We start from the raw sequence: 18731 nt of genomic DNA on the forward strand, positions 1-18731 counted from the left end.
CAGGCGCCTCGATAACTTTGTACCTGCGCATCAGCAACCGTCATCCAGGTTCCAGGTACACAGTCGCTCCTCGACGCCCCCACGTTCTCCGGAACTTCGGCCACCCGACGCGCCGCGGGACGTTTCATCCTCAACCGTGTGCTGGTACCACCGCCGATTCGGTGCCTCTGCTTGCAAGTGCACTCGCCCGTGCTCCTGGTCGGGAAATGCGACGGCCGGCCACTGACGGCGGCAAGTGGTACTGGTCGAAAGTCATGCCGCCTTTTCTATGTTTCTGATAAGATCACTGGTGCTTGCTTCCTAGTCGACACAGGAGCCATGGTTAGCGTCATCCCGGCCTCGTGTGCAGATCGTCGTCGCAACGAACAGACCTGCCCACTCCAAGCGGTCAACAATTCCGCCATTCGCACATACGGCCAACGCTCTCTTACACTTGACCTTGGACTATGCCGTACGTTCCACTGGATTTTCATCCTCGCTGACGTCTCGCAAGCTGTTCTTGGAGCTGACTTCCTCAGTTTTTTTCAACCTTGCTGTGCACATGCATGCTCATCGCCTCATTGATCTCAACACCCGCCTCTCCATCAACGGTGTACTCTGTACTTCCTCGCCAACGGGACTGCGAGCTATCACACCTGCTTCGCCGTATGCAAAAATACTCGACGACTTTCCCAGCATCACGAAGCCGCACACCAGAGAGTCACCGGTGAAGCATTCCATCACTCACCACATTGTGACCACTGGACCTCCCGTTTTTACACGACCCCGTCGACTATCTGGAGAACGCCTCGCCATCGCCCGCCGTGAGTTTGAGCACATGCTTGAACTCGGCATTGTGCGGCCTTCCTCCAGCAACTGGGCGTCGCCACTCCACATGGTGCCGAAGAAAGATCCTGGCGACTGAAGACCATGTGGGGATTACCGCGCTCTCAATGCCCACACCTTACCAGACCGCTATCCACTTCCTCACATACAGGATTTCATATCAAATTTGGCTGGGTGCACAATCTTCTATAAAATTGACTTAGTGAAGGCTTACCATCAGATTCCTGTAGAACTTGCCGACATTCCGAAGACGGCCAACACCACCCCATTCGGTCTGTTTGAATATGTGAGGATGCCTTTTGGATTGCGCAACTCTGCACAGACCTTTCAGCGCACTATCAACGAGGTCACACGAGGTCTCGATTTCGTATTTGCCTACCTTGATGACCTTCTTGTAGCAAGCTCATCCGGCCCTCAGCATGAAGCCCACCTACGCACCCTGTTACACCGCCTGGATGATTACGGCCTCGTAATTAATCCCAATAAGTGCATCTTCGGCGTCGCTATAGTAGAGTTCCTAGGCCACCTTGTCACTCCAAAGGGTATCCAACCACTCGCCAGCAAAGTGAAGGCTATTCAAGACTTTCCACCCCCGACTTCACTGAAGAGACTCCGAGAATTTCTGGGCCTACTAAACTTCCATCGCCGCTTTCTTCCAAAGTGCGCCACATTCCTAAAGCCCTTGATCGACCTATTGGCTAAAAAGGAAGACCTGGCTGCGCCACTGGACTGGCCCAAGGACGCTGCATCTGCCTTCGGCACTGCCAAGAAGGCTCTGGCAAACGCTACCATGCTCATACATCCCGTCCCTGATGCCCCAATTCGTCTCATCACCGATGCATCAAGCGTGGCAGTTGGCGCCGTTCTCGAGCAGCACATATCCGGTTGGCAGCCCCTTGGGTTTTTCTCGCAAAAACTGAAGCCACCAGAGGCAAAATACACTACATTTGCCCAAGAACTCCTCGCGGTATACCTCACCATCAAACATTTTTGTCATTTACTGGAGGGCCGGGACTTTTACGTCGTTACAGACCACAAGCCCCTGACGTTTGCCTTTCATCGCAATCACAGCAATTATACAGCACGGGAGATCCGTCAACTATGCTTTATTTCCGAGTTCACTGTGGATCTCAGACACGTACATGGGCTGGAAAATGCTGCTGCTGATGCACTATCCCGCATCGATGCCTTGTCGACCCAGCCACCACTAGACATGGAAGAGCTAGCAGCTGCCCAAAGCAACGATCCTGAGCTGCATCGTCTTCGCTCTTCATCCACGTCTCTATCGTTCACGGAGTGCCCGCTTCCATTTTCTACCTCATTAATAACGTGCGAAACGTCTACTGGTGTCCCTCACCCCTTCGTGCCTTCAGCTTTTCGTCGTGCAATTTTTGATCAATTGCACAGCATGAGCCATCCTGGTATTTGTGCGACCCAGAAGCTAGTCACATCTCGTTTCCTTTGGCCAAGCATCAATGCTGATGTCCGACGCTGGGCGCGAACCTGCCTTGAGTGCCAGCGCGTTAAAGTTCACCGTCACACTGTCACGGCAACATCCCCGTTTCAGCCTCCAGACGCAAGGTTTTCTCACGTCCATCTCGACATCGTCGGTCCTCTTCCATCATCGCAAGGAGCCTGTTACCTGCTGACATGTGTGGATTGCTTCACCAGATGGCCAGAAGCGTTTCCCATTTCTGACATTATAGCACCAACAGTTGCCAAGGCTTCCACAAACGGCTGGGTGTCGCGCTTTGGATGCCCTTCTGTCGTCACCACTGATCGCGGTCGTCAGTTTCAATCGTCAGTTTCAACTTGCCAATATCCTGGGCATTCGACACATCCACACAACTGCCTACCATCCTTCTGCCAATGGCATGGTCGAACGGCTTCATCGACAGCTGAAAGCTGCCCTCACTGCTCACCAGCCAAGGGAACGTTGGCTCGATTACCTCCCCTTCGTACTTCTGGGCATCCAATCAGCATTGAAAGTGGATCTCGGCTGCTCATCAGCCGAACTAGTCTATGGCATTTCCCTGCGTCTTCCAGGAGAATTCTTCGAGCCATCATCGCCACCTTCCACTCACGATGCCTCCACCTACATTCGAGAGCTGCACACCACGTTTCGGGACCTTGCTCCTGTGATACCTGCCGACCGACACCCCCAGTCTGTCTTCGTCAGTCAGGATCTGCATGACTGCAGTCACGTCTTCGTTCGGCGTGATCGAATACGGCCACCAATAACACCAGCCTATGATGGCCCATTCCGCGTACTCCATCGTACACCTAAGACATTCACGCTGGACATCAATGGCCGTGAAGACGACGTGGCTGCTGATCGACTGAAACCTGCGTATATCGCTGCTCTCGCGGCCGCGGGGTTTCAATCTAAAGTTTGGATGCCAACATCCAAGCATGTCCACTGGACGACTCCTCTGGTGATTCCTACGGCTCTCGCTCTACGGGGGGGAGCCCTGTAGCGCCTCAATGCGCCGCTCGTCAAGGGAGAAGAAGTTGGCATTTGGGCCGCGTGGCGGGTGCAGCGCGATAATAAAAAAAAAATCAGTTCGAAAACTGAACGCTGTCAGGGCTGGATCTTTCCCGTGTTAGCTCCGACAAATTTTTCAGAGTGGTTTGAAAAGTCGCAAGATACTGAACTATCCTGTTACAATGCGAGAGGAAGCAAGAGCGACGGCCAACGGAGACCCTCCGCTGAGACTCTTGTTTTCTTCTCACTTAATCTCACTACTCCAAACCTCTAGTACTTGTCAAGACCATTTGCCTTGGCTAGTGTCTGCAAGTGGTATGCCCACCCTGTACTCTCTTTACACTTCTGTCCACCATACATTGTCTACATAGCACATTCATACAAAATGCTGTTCTTTCTTCATGTCTTCAAATTGGGCAACACCCAATTGATGCAGGAGTTGAAGCACAAATTTCTAAATGGAAATGTTACGATCAAGTAAAGTTTTCTACAGCTTAAGCACAACCAATCAACTATATGCATCATACCTGGAAGAGCAGGTTGAGGACGTGCAAGTCCATGAGCAGCTGCAGAGCCCAGGTTTGACAAAGAGCAGGTGGTAACTGCTGGGTGACTAACGCCTGGCACGAGCGTATGTAAGCTGCCTCCAGAGAGGACATCAGCAGCTGGCCAACTTCAGACTGGATGCCCCTAAGAAAGGCACGCTCATTCAAACCTCAGTATAACAATGCTAATATTTCTTGCTGACGTCAACATACATGTGTCGGCAATAAAAGAGGGCAGAGTGGCACGATTTGAACCGACAAGTGGGGTAGGCACCCACACATCTGCTTTTTCATTGGCCAAGAGAAGTCTGCTCATAACGGCTGCCACGAAAAAATGAGAGCTGTTAGGTTGTACTAGTGACAGACCACACCGGCACTCTTTGACTTGCAGATAATCTAAGATAATATCCAGATAATCTCGAAGGATTCAAGATGGCCAGCTGCTTTTTCTGCCCACATGTGCCTAGTGTTGCCAAAGTTTTGGAAGCATGATGCAGCAATAGGCAATGCAATGTGAGCTTTTTTTACAAAAGGTAGTCCATAAGAGTGACAAACTTTATTATTGAGAACTAATAGACAATGATGCCAAAAAAAATATATGCTGATTGTAATGCAAATGTAAAGAAAGAAAAGTGGACGAACAAACTGCCATGTCTGCGCAGAACGTGCAGCACAGTCGCAGCGAAAGCTGGGACTATGCTGTGCTGTGTTGAGATCTCATAACAGCTTTCACAGTAAAACAACTTGCCGCAGGCAGGGACCAAACCTGCCACCTCCAAATAGTGCGTCTGATGCTCTACTAGTGAGCTATGATGGCAGTCACCTCTTCGTCCACTTTACAGGGTATACATTATGTACATTTAAGCATGAGAGCATCAGTCAGTGCCCCCAGTAGCCACTAAGCTAAGTGTAGAAATCATTTTTCCTGTTGGCATTATGTAGCAGATGTGCATAAAGCATTATTACAGATAACGGATGAGCAACCCTTAGTGTTGAAATTCACAGATGTTAGCTTAAGTACATGCAGCTTTTTGGGACCAGTTGTAGAATTTTAATTATTAATTAAATTGAGATTTGAAGTTATTGATATTCAACTGTACTTGATTCTCTTGCTCTAGCCACTTGCTTATGTATACTACCTACTCACGCATGCCCAAATAAGCAAAGATTGGAATAACTTGACTTCACCAACTTACAAGCAACTTTGAAATAATGCTTTGAAGTTTTGTCTATAATTAATGTGATTGACTGTCCGGCATATTATACTTCCTTTTATGCTCCCCACCCCCTTGAATAATTCTTAAGGTATGCCTCATATTTTAATTTGTATGTTTTATACCATATAAGTTATATTTTTGTTATGCTTGCCATCTTATTGATTACCAAACCTTTTTCTCTTTTTACCATCTATGATTTGATTTATACGTAGAGTTTAACGTCCCGAAACCACCATATGATTATGAGAGACGCCGTAAAGGAGGGCTCTGAAAATTTAGACCACCTGGGGTTCTTTTACGTGCACCCAAATCTGAGCACACGGGCCTACAACATTTCCGCCTCTATCGGAAATGCAGCCACTGCAGCCGGGATTCAATCCCGCAACCTGTGGGTGAGAAGCCGAGTACATTAGCTACTAGACCACCGCGGCGGGGCTTTTTGCCATCTATAGAATGAGCAAGCTTTTTAACACTACTGGGTAAATTCTATGTGTTTTTTTTTCTCTGATTATTCATTTGCAAGTGTTTGTCTTGGATGTTTTATAAAACTTCTTTAAAATTTTATGATTATCTATACTTTGTATCTATAACCAAGTTTACGTTGGCCATATAGTCAACCTTTGTTCCTGCCCTCTGCAATGTGCATCTGTATCTTAAAGGTAAAATAAGTGAAATTAAATATCTCTTAGTGGCACTGATTTAACCTTGCATTTACTGCGTATATATGAGGTACATGTGCTTTTATGCATCTTGCATCACTTTGTACCACACTCTCCATGATGTACTCTTTAAGTAAACAAGCACACTGAGCAGGAACCATAGCAACAGAGGTACCAAGGAGCTGTAACAAACACCTAACAGGATGCACATAACTGGTCTGTTTCAGGGCAGCAGGAGGCACTCACTTGGGCATGCAGTGGCCAAAAAGCCTGTTCACTTGCTGGCACAAAGCAAACAGCAGCTCCTGCAGCGGCACTGTCACCTGCACAGTCAAAGGATATAGGACACATGCGCAGCCTTGGTACAAACTTTGAAGCACAGTTCTTCTGAACCATCGTAAACTGTTTGTGCTTGTAAATGATACTGCTACAATTTGAAGATTAGAAAAATTTCATTGAAAGAAAGCTTTATAGCAAACAAGTAAGATGTACAGCTAGTCCTCTCTCATTTTTTTTAGATGTAAGGCAAGTATTGAAATTCTATGACCGAGAAAATATATATATATATATATATATATATATATATATATATATATATATATATATATATATATATATATATATATATATATATATATATATATATATATATATATCGGCATGCCTTTCAGTTGGTGAGTTTTTGTAGTAGTACGGAAAGCCGAGCTAGTTCGTACGAGTGCATTGTAAAATACATTCAAACCTGAATATAACGAACCTGAATACAAAAAAATATTGGTTATGACAAAGTAAATTAAATATAGTCTTGCAATAGACATAATGTTAGAAATAAACTTTTATAAGGAATTTTTGTACATAACGAACCTATCTTCGTGTAAGACGCAACTTTGTTATAATGATGTCTGTGAAGTACTGCAGATAACACGCCGGAACACAGGCCAGAGAGACAGCACAGGCACTGTTAACTCATGATCCCTGCAGCCATATACTTAACTGCTCTGTCTAAAGAGCTGATGCCAAAGCATGCCCACCTGCAGTGGCACCCGCAAGGTCGACTGCACTTGCTGTCCTCCCTCAGATTCCTCTTGGACTTCCACTTCTCCCCAGCACTGCAGAGCAGTAGAGATTACACAAGACATTGCTTGTAGATAGGGGAATGTCATTTAAGATGCACTTACATCGATAACAACTCATTACCGATTAACTTGTTTATTATCCTGCAGAAAAGAAAACACTGCAAAAAGAAATTGATGGTAGCTATGTCCATACTTTATCAGGAGTTTTGATGTCCAGCTTTCAAAGATGCTACATACTATTATCTCAGGAAGCTTCTCTTTTCTCAGTGGTACAATAAGACACTTTGAGCATAAACATGTGCACAGCGAGGCAGGAAGGAGGAAGGGGGGTGACACCCCCAATCATCGAATGGGGGCACAAAGTCCACCCTATACTTCTGCTCATTGGACCTGTCCGGACCATCAGTGCTTTATGCACAGGGTTATGACCATGCAGGTTTTATCAGGTTATATAAAAATAATGTTGCATTCCAAAGCTGCTTAGTTCAAGAAAAGCGGTAATGAAGAGAAACACAGGACTTATGATGAGCACGTGAAATATACGAGGCCAAATGCATTAGAAAAAGGGTGACATGTGTGTGGACATGCCGTCGATGACACTTGTCACCAAGAAACTTAAGTATCTTTCAAATGAGTCATGGCTAACACATTTTCCCTATAGTTACATACAATTGTTAACAGATGCCTTGTCCCTGTTCTCCCCCTCTCACACATCTTTTCATGATCAATGTGCATATGTACACAACATTAAAAAAAGAAAAAGAAAATCAGTGCCTGGCCCGTCTCAGTCATCGTCCTGCGTTTCGCATTGTTTCCTGCTTCCTTGAATATGTACCAACCAGCCCAAATAAGCACTCTATAGCTGTTTAGTTTCAATTTTTACCACCAAAAAGCCAGTGACCAAGGACAGGCCATTGTGAGAAGCACATCACCACTCAATTTTCATTTATGTATTCATTGAGATGCTTCCTGTCTTTCAGACTCAACTAATGATTGAATGGGAGGGGTGGGCATTGCAGTGAAACTTAGCAGACCCTAACGGTGAACCCTGTACATGCCTACGAATTTGTGCCACATCTTGAAGATGCATGCATGTACACTTCTATTACACATACATGAACACACTGTTGAAATACAAACACGGTAGTACTATGGAAATATTCAGGCTTTTCTTCGAACCCATGGCTTACTGACTTTACCACAAACTGTATGCACCTCAAGCACTAAATAGATTCATCCCTGCGATTGCATTTAACAACAAATAATAAAACACAAACATTAAAAGGTGTCTACTTGCTGGATTGTTTGATTTACTATGCATATAATCTTCATATTTGAATGATCAAACTGGTGCCATCTGATCGTACGTAATTTTTCTGCTACACAGACTAGCTAAAATAACTAATGTCATAATGGCAGCGCAGTCATAAATAAGGACACCCATACCAGCATTGCAGACATGAAATCGTCCAGTGTGTTCAGCTGTTCACTCAGAGATGCTGCCTGTTGCTGTACAACCAGAGTAAGGCATGACCTGCAAAAAGCAACCACTTGTTCAAGTTTTGCTCCGATTAAACACAAGCCCCTCATTACTGATGAGCACTACCTATATAGGCACGACAGCTCAAATGTGGTGCAATGGGAGCAGCCATTATTCAATGTGCGTGATCATTTTTACAAATACTCGTATATATGCAAAATGATAGAAAGTGTCTTTCAAGCAGTTTCTCTAAGACTTTTTCATACCACTGCTTCACACGTTAAATGAGAAACAAAGAAATATCATTGTCATTCGATGACATTGTGCCTGCTGAACAGTTTTAGACATCCATCGACTTTCCGTTCTAGTTTCACTGTGAATATATTTCTGTTTTACTTTGGTTTGCAAAAGACTCTGCACAAAGCAATGCAAATAGAGGACGTTCCTTGAAATGGCTGCTCAATTTTTAATCGTCGAAGTTCCTCAAAAAATAAAGAGCTAAGCTAGGAAAGAAAAGCTGGGGTGATGCTGTTTTCCAATTCTCACAAAAGGTGGCTGTGCTGTCATGAACTCTGGCAGTGTCTGTGTAGCCCTGGTTGAATATTCATCCATAAAAGGTGATCAAATTGCATATTAGGAAAGTTTGAGACTGCACTTGGCAAGATGCAAGAGCATTTAGTGAGCTCTGTTCAAGAAAAAAAAATAATGAAGTCTCTGACATTAAATCATTGTATCAACCTTAGGACATGGCACAAAATGTTCGGAATAAATAAAGCTTTTCTCTTCACTTTCTCCTCTTTCATCAACACTCAACAATAAGATTTTGCTTTGCCTTTAGGGGTTATGCAGTGTCCCTTCTAAGTGTCCACCTAAAACTGCTAAATGTAGGGTAGCAAGGAAAGCAGAGGACAACTATGGTTGCAAAGAAGCACATGATCATTTAGCAATTATCATGTGTTTGACAACGATAACGCCAAAGGATTATGTTATGTTGCACGCTGGAGCACTTTATCAGGGGTGGCACCAGCACTTTTTTACTGGGGGGGGGGGGTCCTTCAGGGGGGCAGAGAGTCTGGGAACATATGCTTTGTATTTTGCCTATGCTAGCTCTTGTAGTGGCAAAGGGGGGCAGATTGAAATTTTAGGAATGCTCAATTGGTGCCTATAATATATTACAGTCACATTTGCAATACCGAAGTAAAACTTTATCGCCAGTTTTATCATAATTGCCAGTATCACATCCTATACTGATTTGAAAAAGGAGCAACACTAAGGCAAGCCTAATTTTCACAGCCCATTCGAAAGCAGTCGCTGTGGTCCAACGCAGCCATACCTGGCTACTGCAGTCCAGGCCTGTAGCAAGAATTTTTTTCAAAAAGCAGAGAGGGGGAGGCACTTTTGCTGAATAGCACCTTGACTATTTTAGAAAAACTACCATTTTCATTACTTATTTTTGGTGAAGCATCTCATTTTATCATAATATCGGAGGGAAAGAGGCTAAGGCACTTTTTTCTGGCTATGTGCCTGCTATAGCGAGAAGTGTCTCCTCACCACCATATCAACAATGTTTCAACGTAAAACTGGTATGCGCAAGAAATGCAGAGACACAGAAAGAATGAACAGAGACAGGTGCCATGTTCTTGCATCACTTACATAAAAAATCCACTGGACATTTTTTGCAAACAAAATTTCGGTGATTTTTGGTGTCACACTTCCAAAGAAAAAAGCGCTTCGCATCATTGTGGAACACCTACTTGTATGCAGAATCCCGAAGTGTTCGCAAGGACAGTTGCTCTTTCTGCCAAGGATCCTGTGAAGTAAAAGTGACCACATTTTTATACATTGCTCCACTTTTAATATAAAATTTGGGAACAAAATTAGCTCTGCTCACATCTACGCACAGACTGTCACACACTATGCCACAATAGTAAATAAACCTGGTAAATCAAATTTGCACAATTCACTCTGTGACAACATGAGTCTGCGACTTGCCTGGGCACCTTTCTTGGCAGGAAAGCACAGGCGCAATTCGGGGCACAGCTCGGCAAGCCCTTGGCACACCTGTCCCAGCAATGCTAGCCTGAAATGTAAGGAGGAAGCTTTGCCAGCACTGCAACTAAGTGAATCCACTGAGCTGTGACAGAGGTTAATGCACAGTGGTGTTTTCTGAGTGATTGAATTTGTGCTTTCTGGCTTCATGAAACCGGCCTTCTCAATGTGCACGCGTGTAATAAGTTAGATAGCCTAGATGGCTGGTCTTCCGTAGCAAACTAAAGCACCTACATAATGAGACACAAAGAGAGGCACTTGTACGGGCCCTTTTCATTTGCACAAGTTTAGTCATTCATACATTCAAGTTTCCCCATAGTGACAGTGCACCTGTAAAGGCTGCTTCCAAGTGAACTTGGGTTTCGCGTGGCTTCCTAGCAAAAAGCACAATTCCTTCCGCCGTTGGGTCTTATCAGAGCTGCCTCTTTATACTTGCCCAATATGCTAATCTCTTTATATCATCAATTTGCATTTTGCACTGCTATGAGTAGGCTGCCTGTAGTGTACAGAGCACCAGTAGAACACACCGCGATATGCTACAGTGGGCCACTACAATGCTGCAGAAGCTAAATGTTATCAGCCTACCTACAGAAGCAGGCATTAACAAGCTGTGCATTCATTACTGCAGATAATTTTTTTCATTCGCACTTACCACTGTTGAGTGCCCTGCCTTGCACAGGCATATGTTATTATAACTTACTAAACCCACAGCCCGCAATGCAGTAAGAGCGATTCATGACGTTAAATAAATAAACCCTTTGATCAGCACTGATCACATAGCTCATGTCCACATAAAGCATTTTGTAACACTGGCAGAATACGACTACTGTATGCCAGAGGTTGCCAAGTGTAGTAATTGCATATTTTTTTTATAGTTTTTTTATAACAACCAACTATAAAGTGTTCCAATAACGAACAATATTAATTTGCAATGGAGAGACGAATTACCATCTGTAATAAATATCTGAAGTATGACCAGTTTTGAGTGCTATTCAAAACGGGTGCCAGGTCCGCCACTTCGCAACGCTGGCAGCGCTGCAGCACAGCCACTTCGGCGGTCAAAATCGCTGCACCTTAGCGCAAGGCCACACAAAACAATAGCAAGTTGCAGCTGACATTTCGTGTGCCTGGTGCACAAGCGTAATCCTGTCTTCTTGGTCACCAAAGTCATCATCGCCGCAGTCGTCAGTGTCTACAAGTGATCAGGAAAACACCGAGCAATTGGTGCAATTCGTGACATCAACAATCATTTAAAAAAAAGTGAATCTGAGATCGAGGCTTATTCAAATAGCAATGAGGAGGCGCCTGGAAACGCATGCTTTGGCCATGTTGGCTCGCAAGAATACAGAACAGGAAGCAACATTGTGAACTGGGCAGGCCCCTCAGCCTGTCCACAAAAGTAAGCAGTCCGATGGCTAACAACAACAAACGGTTTAATCAACAATTTATTGAAGATGAAATACTTCCGCATTGCTCAGGACACCATTATTGCCTGCAGATTCCTCCATTGAACTGGGCTCGCCTTCTTTCACCGTTAACCTGAACACACATGCCCTCTCGGCATTCTGCACATGTCGTCCAAAGCCAGACGTCGATGCTGGCACATTTCACCCATGTCACCATGCAACTCCAATGACCAGCACGGTCTAGGTGTGTGCAAGGCAAGCATTCGATGCATAACGAAGATGCGTGGAGAGATAAACGAACTACAGCTGTTCGTGACTAAGACATTCCTTTTTCTGGTACAAGAAATACCACTGCTATAAGATGCGCACAACTGCTTTAAGATATGTTGCCATACAGTTGAGATGCTGACAAGCAGACGACAAATAATTTAAAGTGGTGCGATGAAACCGAAGATTTGAAACGAACAACCCAGACAATCAAACTAAAGCCACTGCCAGGCATCACTCCAAAATGACACCATGATGACAACACTGAGATCATTGATATTAACCAAACTAACAAATCGTCACTTGACGCCTACAGCATGACCTGGGAACCCGCAGAATGAGTCGTAATGCTGCAGATGCTGCAGTGTGCTGACTGCTCCATTGAGATTTTGTACACTGTTTGCCCACAAATAAAAAAAGTTTTAAGTAATGAACGCAATTCATAGCTAAGTAAAAAAAATTCGCATACCAAGCTATCAAGAGAAGGCCGGACCTGAAGCTACAGGACAGATCTCGAGATCGAAAACCCTAGTGGGATGCTTGGCTCTGCCGAATTGTAGAATTTTTCTATGAGTGAGCTGTTCATAGAGCCATTATTCTGGCGAGAACTCTCCAAGAAATGTGTAAACTGAAAGGAAAGTAATACAAGTTTACACTTGGTTAGTAGTTCATCAGTTACTTAGAGAGGCCATATTTGGTACTGTAAACAATTATTTTTTTATTTAGGCAACTGTAACTGTTTATATTTGTAGCAGGTAGGCAAACAGAACAGTGAACCACATTTCCCCTCACCCACCAAAAAGAACCTTGCCTGTAACGTTTGTATAATGTTGTCTTATGTTATGACAGCACACTTCAGTGTGCACATGTAAGCAGAAAGACCTTGTGAAAGAAAACCAGCATTGCTGACTGCTAAGAAATGATGTAGTTCGTTTGACTACAATCACTCACCAGTCTGTGTCGGTAGAGTGGGCCATTTCCGAATTGACGAAGGAATGCCACCTGGAAGAATAATATTTTGCTTTTGTAAAGCGCGAGAGCCAGTAAATGAAGGAGAGCCACATTAAAGCTAAAATTCGTGTCATGTGTCTGGCATACTGCTGACAAGTTTTTCTGTCTCAAAATCCATGTAAAACAATCTAAATTTTTTATAGGTGGCAAAAAGAAAGTAAATATAATTTACTTTTACTTTTCCTTGGTCATTGTAAAAATATTTTTAAAAACGTGTCAGGACACAGATTCAAACCTTGATAAATGTAACAAAATATTTCACTTTTTATAACTTTCTGGCTCTTGAACACGGTGTATTTAAATTTTAACCTTGATGTAACAAAACATGCTTTTCCATAATTACAGTGTAGTGATGTCTTGTTGCTGCAGCAAAAGAAGACAGAGGCAAAAAATTGAAACATCAACTGCGGTGAGTGGTTGTATGGTCGAGTTGCACAACAAAGAGCGGCTACTGAAGTAAAGAAGAGTCTTTGCTGGCCATGGAGGAAGAGAAAAATACCAGGAGGAAGAGGCACGCGATTCTGCTAGTGCCTCGGCAGGACTACCTTCTTGGAAAACTGCCCCTCCCACACTCCTGGGCCTCACTGAACTCATACCAACTGATCTTTATCTGGTTTTCAATCTCTTGAAGGGTGTCTACTTGATACTACCATAGTTAATTCTTACAGGAGGATGATTGTAGCAGTGGAGGGAAGGGAACTAGAATGTACAAACAATGTCACTGTGTGTGAATGATACTGTCACACCAGGCCGTGTGGCCCTTGAGAGCTGGAAAAACTGATGGCTTGTCAGTGAAGTGCAGAGCAATTTTCTCACTGATCCAGCTTCTCTGGTGAGAGCACTCTTGCCATGGGTTTCTCTACTGCAAGTGATCCAAGCAGTTCGATGTAGACTATTGCCCAATGTTAAACGAATGAGCTTTATAGTATGTCTGCTGCTGACATGAGTAATCACTGCCTAGTTGGTACACTGAATCCAATCAAGGAACAACAGCTCAGAAGCGAGAGCAGCACATTGATTCCAACTGCTCATACAAATGAGACAATAATGGGGTGTGCACATTTTTCTAAGCTTGTAAAACAAGTTTATTCCAATCTGTAATTACCTTTTGTATCTTTTGTTACTTTATTTTTGTTATTCATGTATAAGCAATGCACCTGTGCATATGAAAAATATTTTTGTAGCATTATGGGCGCCCTTAGAAATAAGAGCACTCAATAATCAAGAAAAACAGGCACCATGGGCTCACATTTTGTAAAAAAGTGATACACAAAGGGTTATGATGAAGTACATTGGTGTTGTTGCACTTTATTGCCATCGAAAGGCAGCTACTGCACCTTGGAATCAAACCAATATCCTCAAGCGCACAAACACAACACCATAGCCATTAACGCTTTGAGGGTTTTTTCGCTGTACATATACGGCACTGCTTGTATATGTAAAACAAGTGCTTTTTCGATTATCTCTCTTGCTTAGCAAGTGCTGCCACACTTCAGGAATATGTGGAAGTTTTTTTACGTGACAATGTTTCTCCATTGTTTTTTTTTCTTTTTGCCTTCCAATGTGACGCAGTGGCTTTCTCTTGCACATTTGAACGCGTGCATGCGATGTGGCTGGTTTCGGTTTCGTTCTTTGAGGGCTTATCGCTTCTCCCACCCGCATAACTAATGGCTGTCTGGTTTCTAACCTCTGAAAGAGTGACAGCTTATTACTCTCTCGTTTATTGCTCCCTAGGGCCCGATTACATCTGTTTCCATGCAGTGCTAAATTACCCAATTGATGCCACCATGACTGCATTTCTTATTTTGGAGACTCAAAAAAAAAAAAAAGGCTAACTCGGTCTCGTTGGCCATAAGACAAAAGATTATTACAGCTTTCCAACCCTCAAACTAATTCAACCCTCAAAGAGTTAAGCTAGCATGGTGCGATCAAGAGATGAAGCAATAGAAACAAGACAAGCAATGAAATTAATTGCTTTAAACTATAAGAGACCATAAGACAGCAGGATGGAACAAACAAAAAGTAGGTTACAAGGGACGAAAGCGGGCACCCCTTAATGCGTACAGCAGGTGGTCTACCAGAGTGACTGGATCGGTGCCAAGTGAGCACTGGCCGACTCAAGAGGCTTCAGACGAATGCAGCAGGACTAGGACAAAGACAGGAGACAGATAACGCAGATGTGTCCCCTGACCTCATTCGTCCAAGTATGCACCAGCTCGCCCAAGTCAAGATATCAAGAGTATGAGAAAGAAAGAAACATGCATAAGGACAGGGAGGTTTGCCAGCAAGACATCGAGAGACTCTCCTCCTGCAATGGAGAGGCTGAGAAAAGAGAGTTCCACGAGCTCTCAATCCTTGCCCACAGTCTTTGCGCACATTTGGTGCACCAAAACCAACTAGCTTAACCTCTAAAAGAACTTTAATTATCTGCTCGTCAGCAAGCCCTACTACTATTAGAAATCAGAATGCTTCTCCCATGTCACAGCTTTAGTCCGTGCGCACGTCCACTCACCGGCCAAGCATGGCTACAGTGGCTTGCTGCAAGTCTTCCTCCATGGAGCCCCACGGCCTCAGCTCCTCCAGGAGGCGTTCCAAACGCTGGCACAAGGACTTGCACAGTCTGGGAGTAATCCATATAGTCACCACTCACTTCAAGCTCTACTGAAAGGATGCTAAGCCACAATTCTTGTTTTTTTTATCTTGTTTGTTCTTGGTTTCATCACTTGTTCTTTCTATGGAATTTTCTTGCATTTTTATTTCAAGTGCATATCTTGACTTTTACTGATGGGTATATACACCTAAACATGTTTACTATTTTTTTCAACAATTATATATTCCTTCCCTAGAGAAAAGTTATATAGAATGATAGGAAGACCTGTCATTCATTAAAGTATACAAAATTACCTGTCTAGTAATCAAAGTGGAAAAGCAACGAATTGAAACATTCAAAAGTATTGCATGCTAGAAGGATATTGAGTGCACACAGAAATGGTGCAATATACCCGCTGGTACTTAAACACGTCTTCAAGAATGAATGGGAACATTAAAGTAACAAAGTTACTCACACTATCACAAGTATAATGAAGTAAACTTTAAACTCTATAACCAAATTCAACAAAATAAGTTTGGCAGACTTTCCTCTTTCTCTCTTATGCAGACCAAGAATACCGATGCCCATTAAAACACAACAACATTAAGAATAACGTATAAAAGTTTACGCATTAACACTATTCCTACGACACAACACAATATTTCAAGTGCCCCAGTGCAGGGTTCCGAATCGGTTACAGTGACAGTGTGGACACACAATGACAGTGTGAACACACAATGCAGTGAAATAAGTACTCAGCTAACAAATGGCGGCGGCATTGACTGTCTTTCACATGGTGAACAGTCTACAGTAGCCCTTATGGTGAAAGTTAGCTTTTCATGGCTGCTAGCAGACATATTTCTTCTGTATTTTTTAGAAAGCTCGTACAGAATGTGCAATCCGAACATCAATATACAAAAGAATAAGTTCTTTTTATGAAAAAACGAGCTATCACTAATTTCACAATATGAAGAATTAGCTGCTGCATGTCGTCACAGCAACTAAACAGGCACAAATAAGCACAGTCTTATGATGCCAATAATAAAGGAAGGAAAAGCATGTGGGGCTTTATTTGTAGCTTTTAATTAGCATAGTAATTATGATATAAATGAAAATCAATTTGGAGTGTCTCTTTCTCAATAACAAGCTTCAGTTATTGAAGAGTACGTATCCTGTGTCATTTCTACTTGCCCATCTTCGATCGTCGTCTGGGCTGCTGAGTAATAAGTCATAAACATAGACTACACAGCTTGAATTCTGCAGCTGTAACTCTAGCCGCCAAGACTCCTACACAGGAACGAGTTATCTTGTAAAGATATGCCATGACTGCTGACGAGCAAGAGCACAGGAAACAATCAGTCCCAACACTGCTTCAGTAGTAAATCCCAAATACTCACGCCTGAACCTGTGGTGTCAGACCTTGTGTCTGTAGAACCAAGACCTCCTGCGAAGAACGATGTGCGTTCAGGTGGTCTTGCGACAACGTCCTCCATGTGAAATCTTCACACGGTTGCTCGAGCACTGAACCCCTGCATGGACATTTCAAAAGTTGAAGTAGCATAATATGAAGCGCTAACACACCAGTTAGACGAAGCAACTGCCACTTGTCTATTGCACCAGCATGCAAGAGGGAATCCTTTTCTGGAGCAAATGCCAAGAGCAAGATTCTCCAACTTTCTTGGCACGGAACCTTTTCTCCCTTATACCTTGAACAGATAACAAGAGGGGCATCGCTGCCAGCTAAACCTTCAAGAGTGCCAACTTGTCCGCCTCGAAAAGTACATTGCTGCCACATCTTGTGTGCAGTGCCATAGCCAGAAATTTTTTTTTTAGCATGGCCTTCACTGGAAAGTCGGTTCAGCATTCTATCACGAAAAGTTAACTTTCATTGGGGAGGAAAGAGGAGGAACAAGTGCCCAACACACCATCTCCCTCCCTTCACCCCACAACTACTGAATAACAGGTCTCTTAACATTTAATATTGAAGGACATTGCTTTTGACAAACTTGCGCTAAGACAAGCAATTTTCTTGCTGCACTGCACCACACATTGTGACAGCATGTGTGCCATCAATATGAATGCTTCAAGGCAAACAGGTCATTCCATAAATGACCTTATCAAGCAAAGAAAGTGCCTGATAAGCTGAGCTTTTTCTTTTTATTTGGATGTGCTGCAAAAAAGTCTTTTATTCAGACATAACGATCACACTAAGCACAAATACCCACACTGGTGCTTTTTGTGTTCATTAAAATTCTTGCAGTATGTTTTTTATTATAGAACTAAACAAGTATGGTAGCAAACCCGCCTGTGCCAAAAGCTGTGCCGTGTCTGCACTGACACACCTGAACCACTAGAAATGCATGCTGCTTAAGTGACAAACATCACCATGTGTCGGCAACAAGAGTGCACCAAGCAGAAGCAACCTAACATGAAAATGATCCACAGATTCGAGAACCCTGAAGTTCCTCCTCGACGAGGTACTAAAGCTAGGGCTGCGTGAATACTAAACATTTCGGATATTTTTCAAAAGTGTTTGCTATTTCATTCGATTCGCTTCATATTTTCAATGCGCTTTACCCCATCACATTCTCATATTACAACAAAGCAGCCTTTCGGGCTCTGCTACAGTTGCAAATGTATTGACTTGAGAAAACGCTCGTTACAACATAAAATTGATAGATGCGGCAGAGGTGGGGGCTCAATCAATGCTGTTTTGGACCTAAAATTCAGGCAGAAAGTTCAAAAAATCAGGCACTAAAAATTTTTAGCATCCAAGATTTAGGATGTTCTTGGCAGATTTGGAACTCCGAACTTGACGGGAGCACAACCTTGTCCACAACATCAGTTGGGCTTCCACAGAGATTGAAAGGAGGATAGGCTAAGAAAATAGCATTTTTGCTTATCATGTGTCAAGTATTGTCGGCAACACTTTGGCCGCACCAAATAATGTATTTAAGTACAATTCAACCTATGTATTGTTTCACGCTTGATAAGACAACTATGAAACACCACCTCGCCACTGCTTCATCAACCTACCAAAAAAAGAACAATTTCGTGTTGCTACCTCATAAATATATGGTTAGGAATCCTCGGCAACATTGTTTTTCTGCAATTTGTCTTT

At 43.4% G+C, this 18731-nt stretch overlaps 2 protein-coding genes across 3 annotated transcripts in view; both read right to left on the minus strand.

Moving 5' to 3' along the window:
* LOC142814169 (uncharacterized) overlaps positions 1-18731 on the minus strand; it is a 578033-nt gene that overhangs the window by 181983 nt on the left and 377319 nt on the right. The gene's annotated exons all lie outside the window — the stretch shown is intronic.
* The window catches only part of Cog1 (conserved oligomeric Golgi complex subunit 1), a 54120-nt gene that overhangs the window by 4643 nt on the left and 30746 nt on the right, over positions 1-18731 (minus strand). For both annotated transcript variants that reach the window (XM_037434540.2, XM_037434532.2), the window contains exons 14-22: positions 17008-17139; positions 15533-15640; positions 12961-13011; positions 10280-10367; positions 10042-10097; positions 8254-8341; positions 6763-6840; positions 5978-6054; positions 3838-4000 (exon numbers count right to left, since the gene is read on the minus strand). In XM_037434540.2, the coding sequence (XP_037290437.2) occupies positions 3838-4000; positions 5978-6054; positions 6763-6840; positions 8254-8341; positions 10042-10097; positions 10280-10367; positions 12961-13011; positions 15533-15640; positions 17008-17139 (841 nt within the window). The remainder of the gene's footprint in view (positions 1-3837; positions 4001-5977; positions 6055-6762; positions 6841-8253; positions 8342-10041; positions 10098-10279; positions 10368-12960; positions 13012-15532; positions 15641-17007; positions 17140-18731) is intronic.

The sequence above is a fragment of the Rhipicephalus microplus genome, chromosome 1 (genome assembly GCF_043290135.1).
Source record: "Rhipicephalus microplus isolate Deutch F79 chromosome 1, USDA_Rmic, whole genome shotgun sequence".
Lineage (NCBI taxonomy): Eukaryota > Metazoa > Arthropoda > Arachnida > Ixodida > Ixodidae > Rhipicephalus > Rhipicephalus microplus.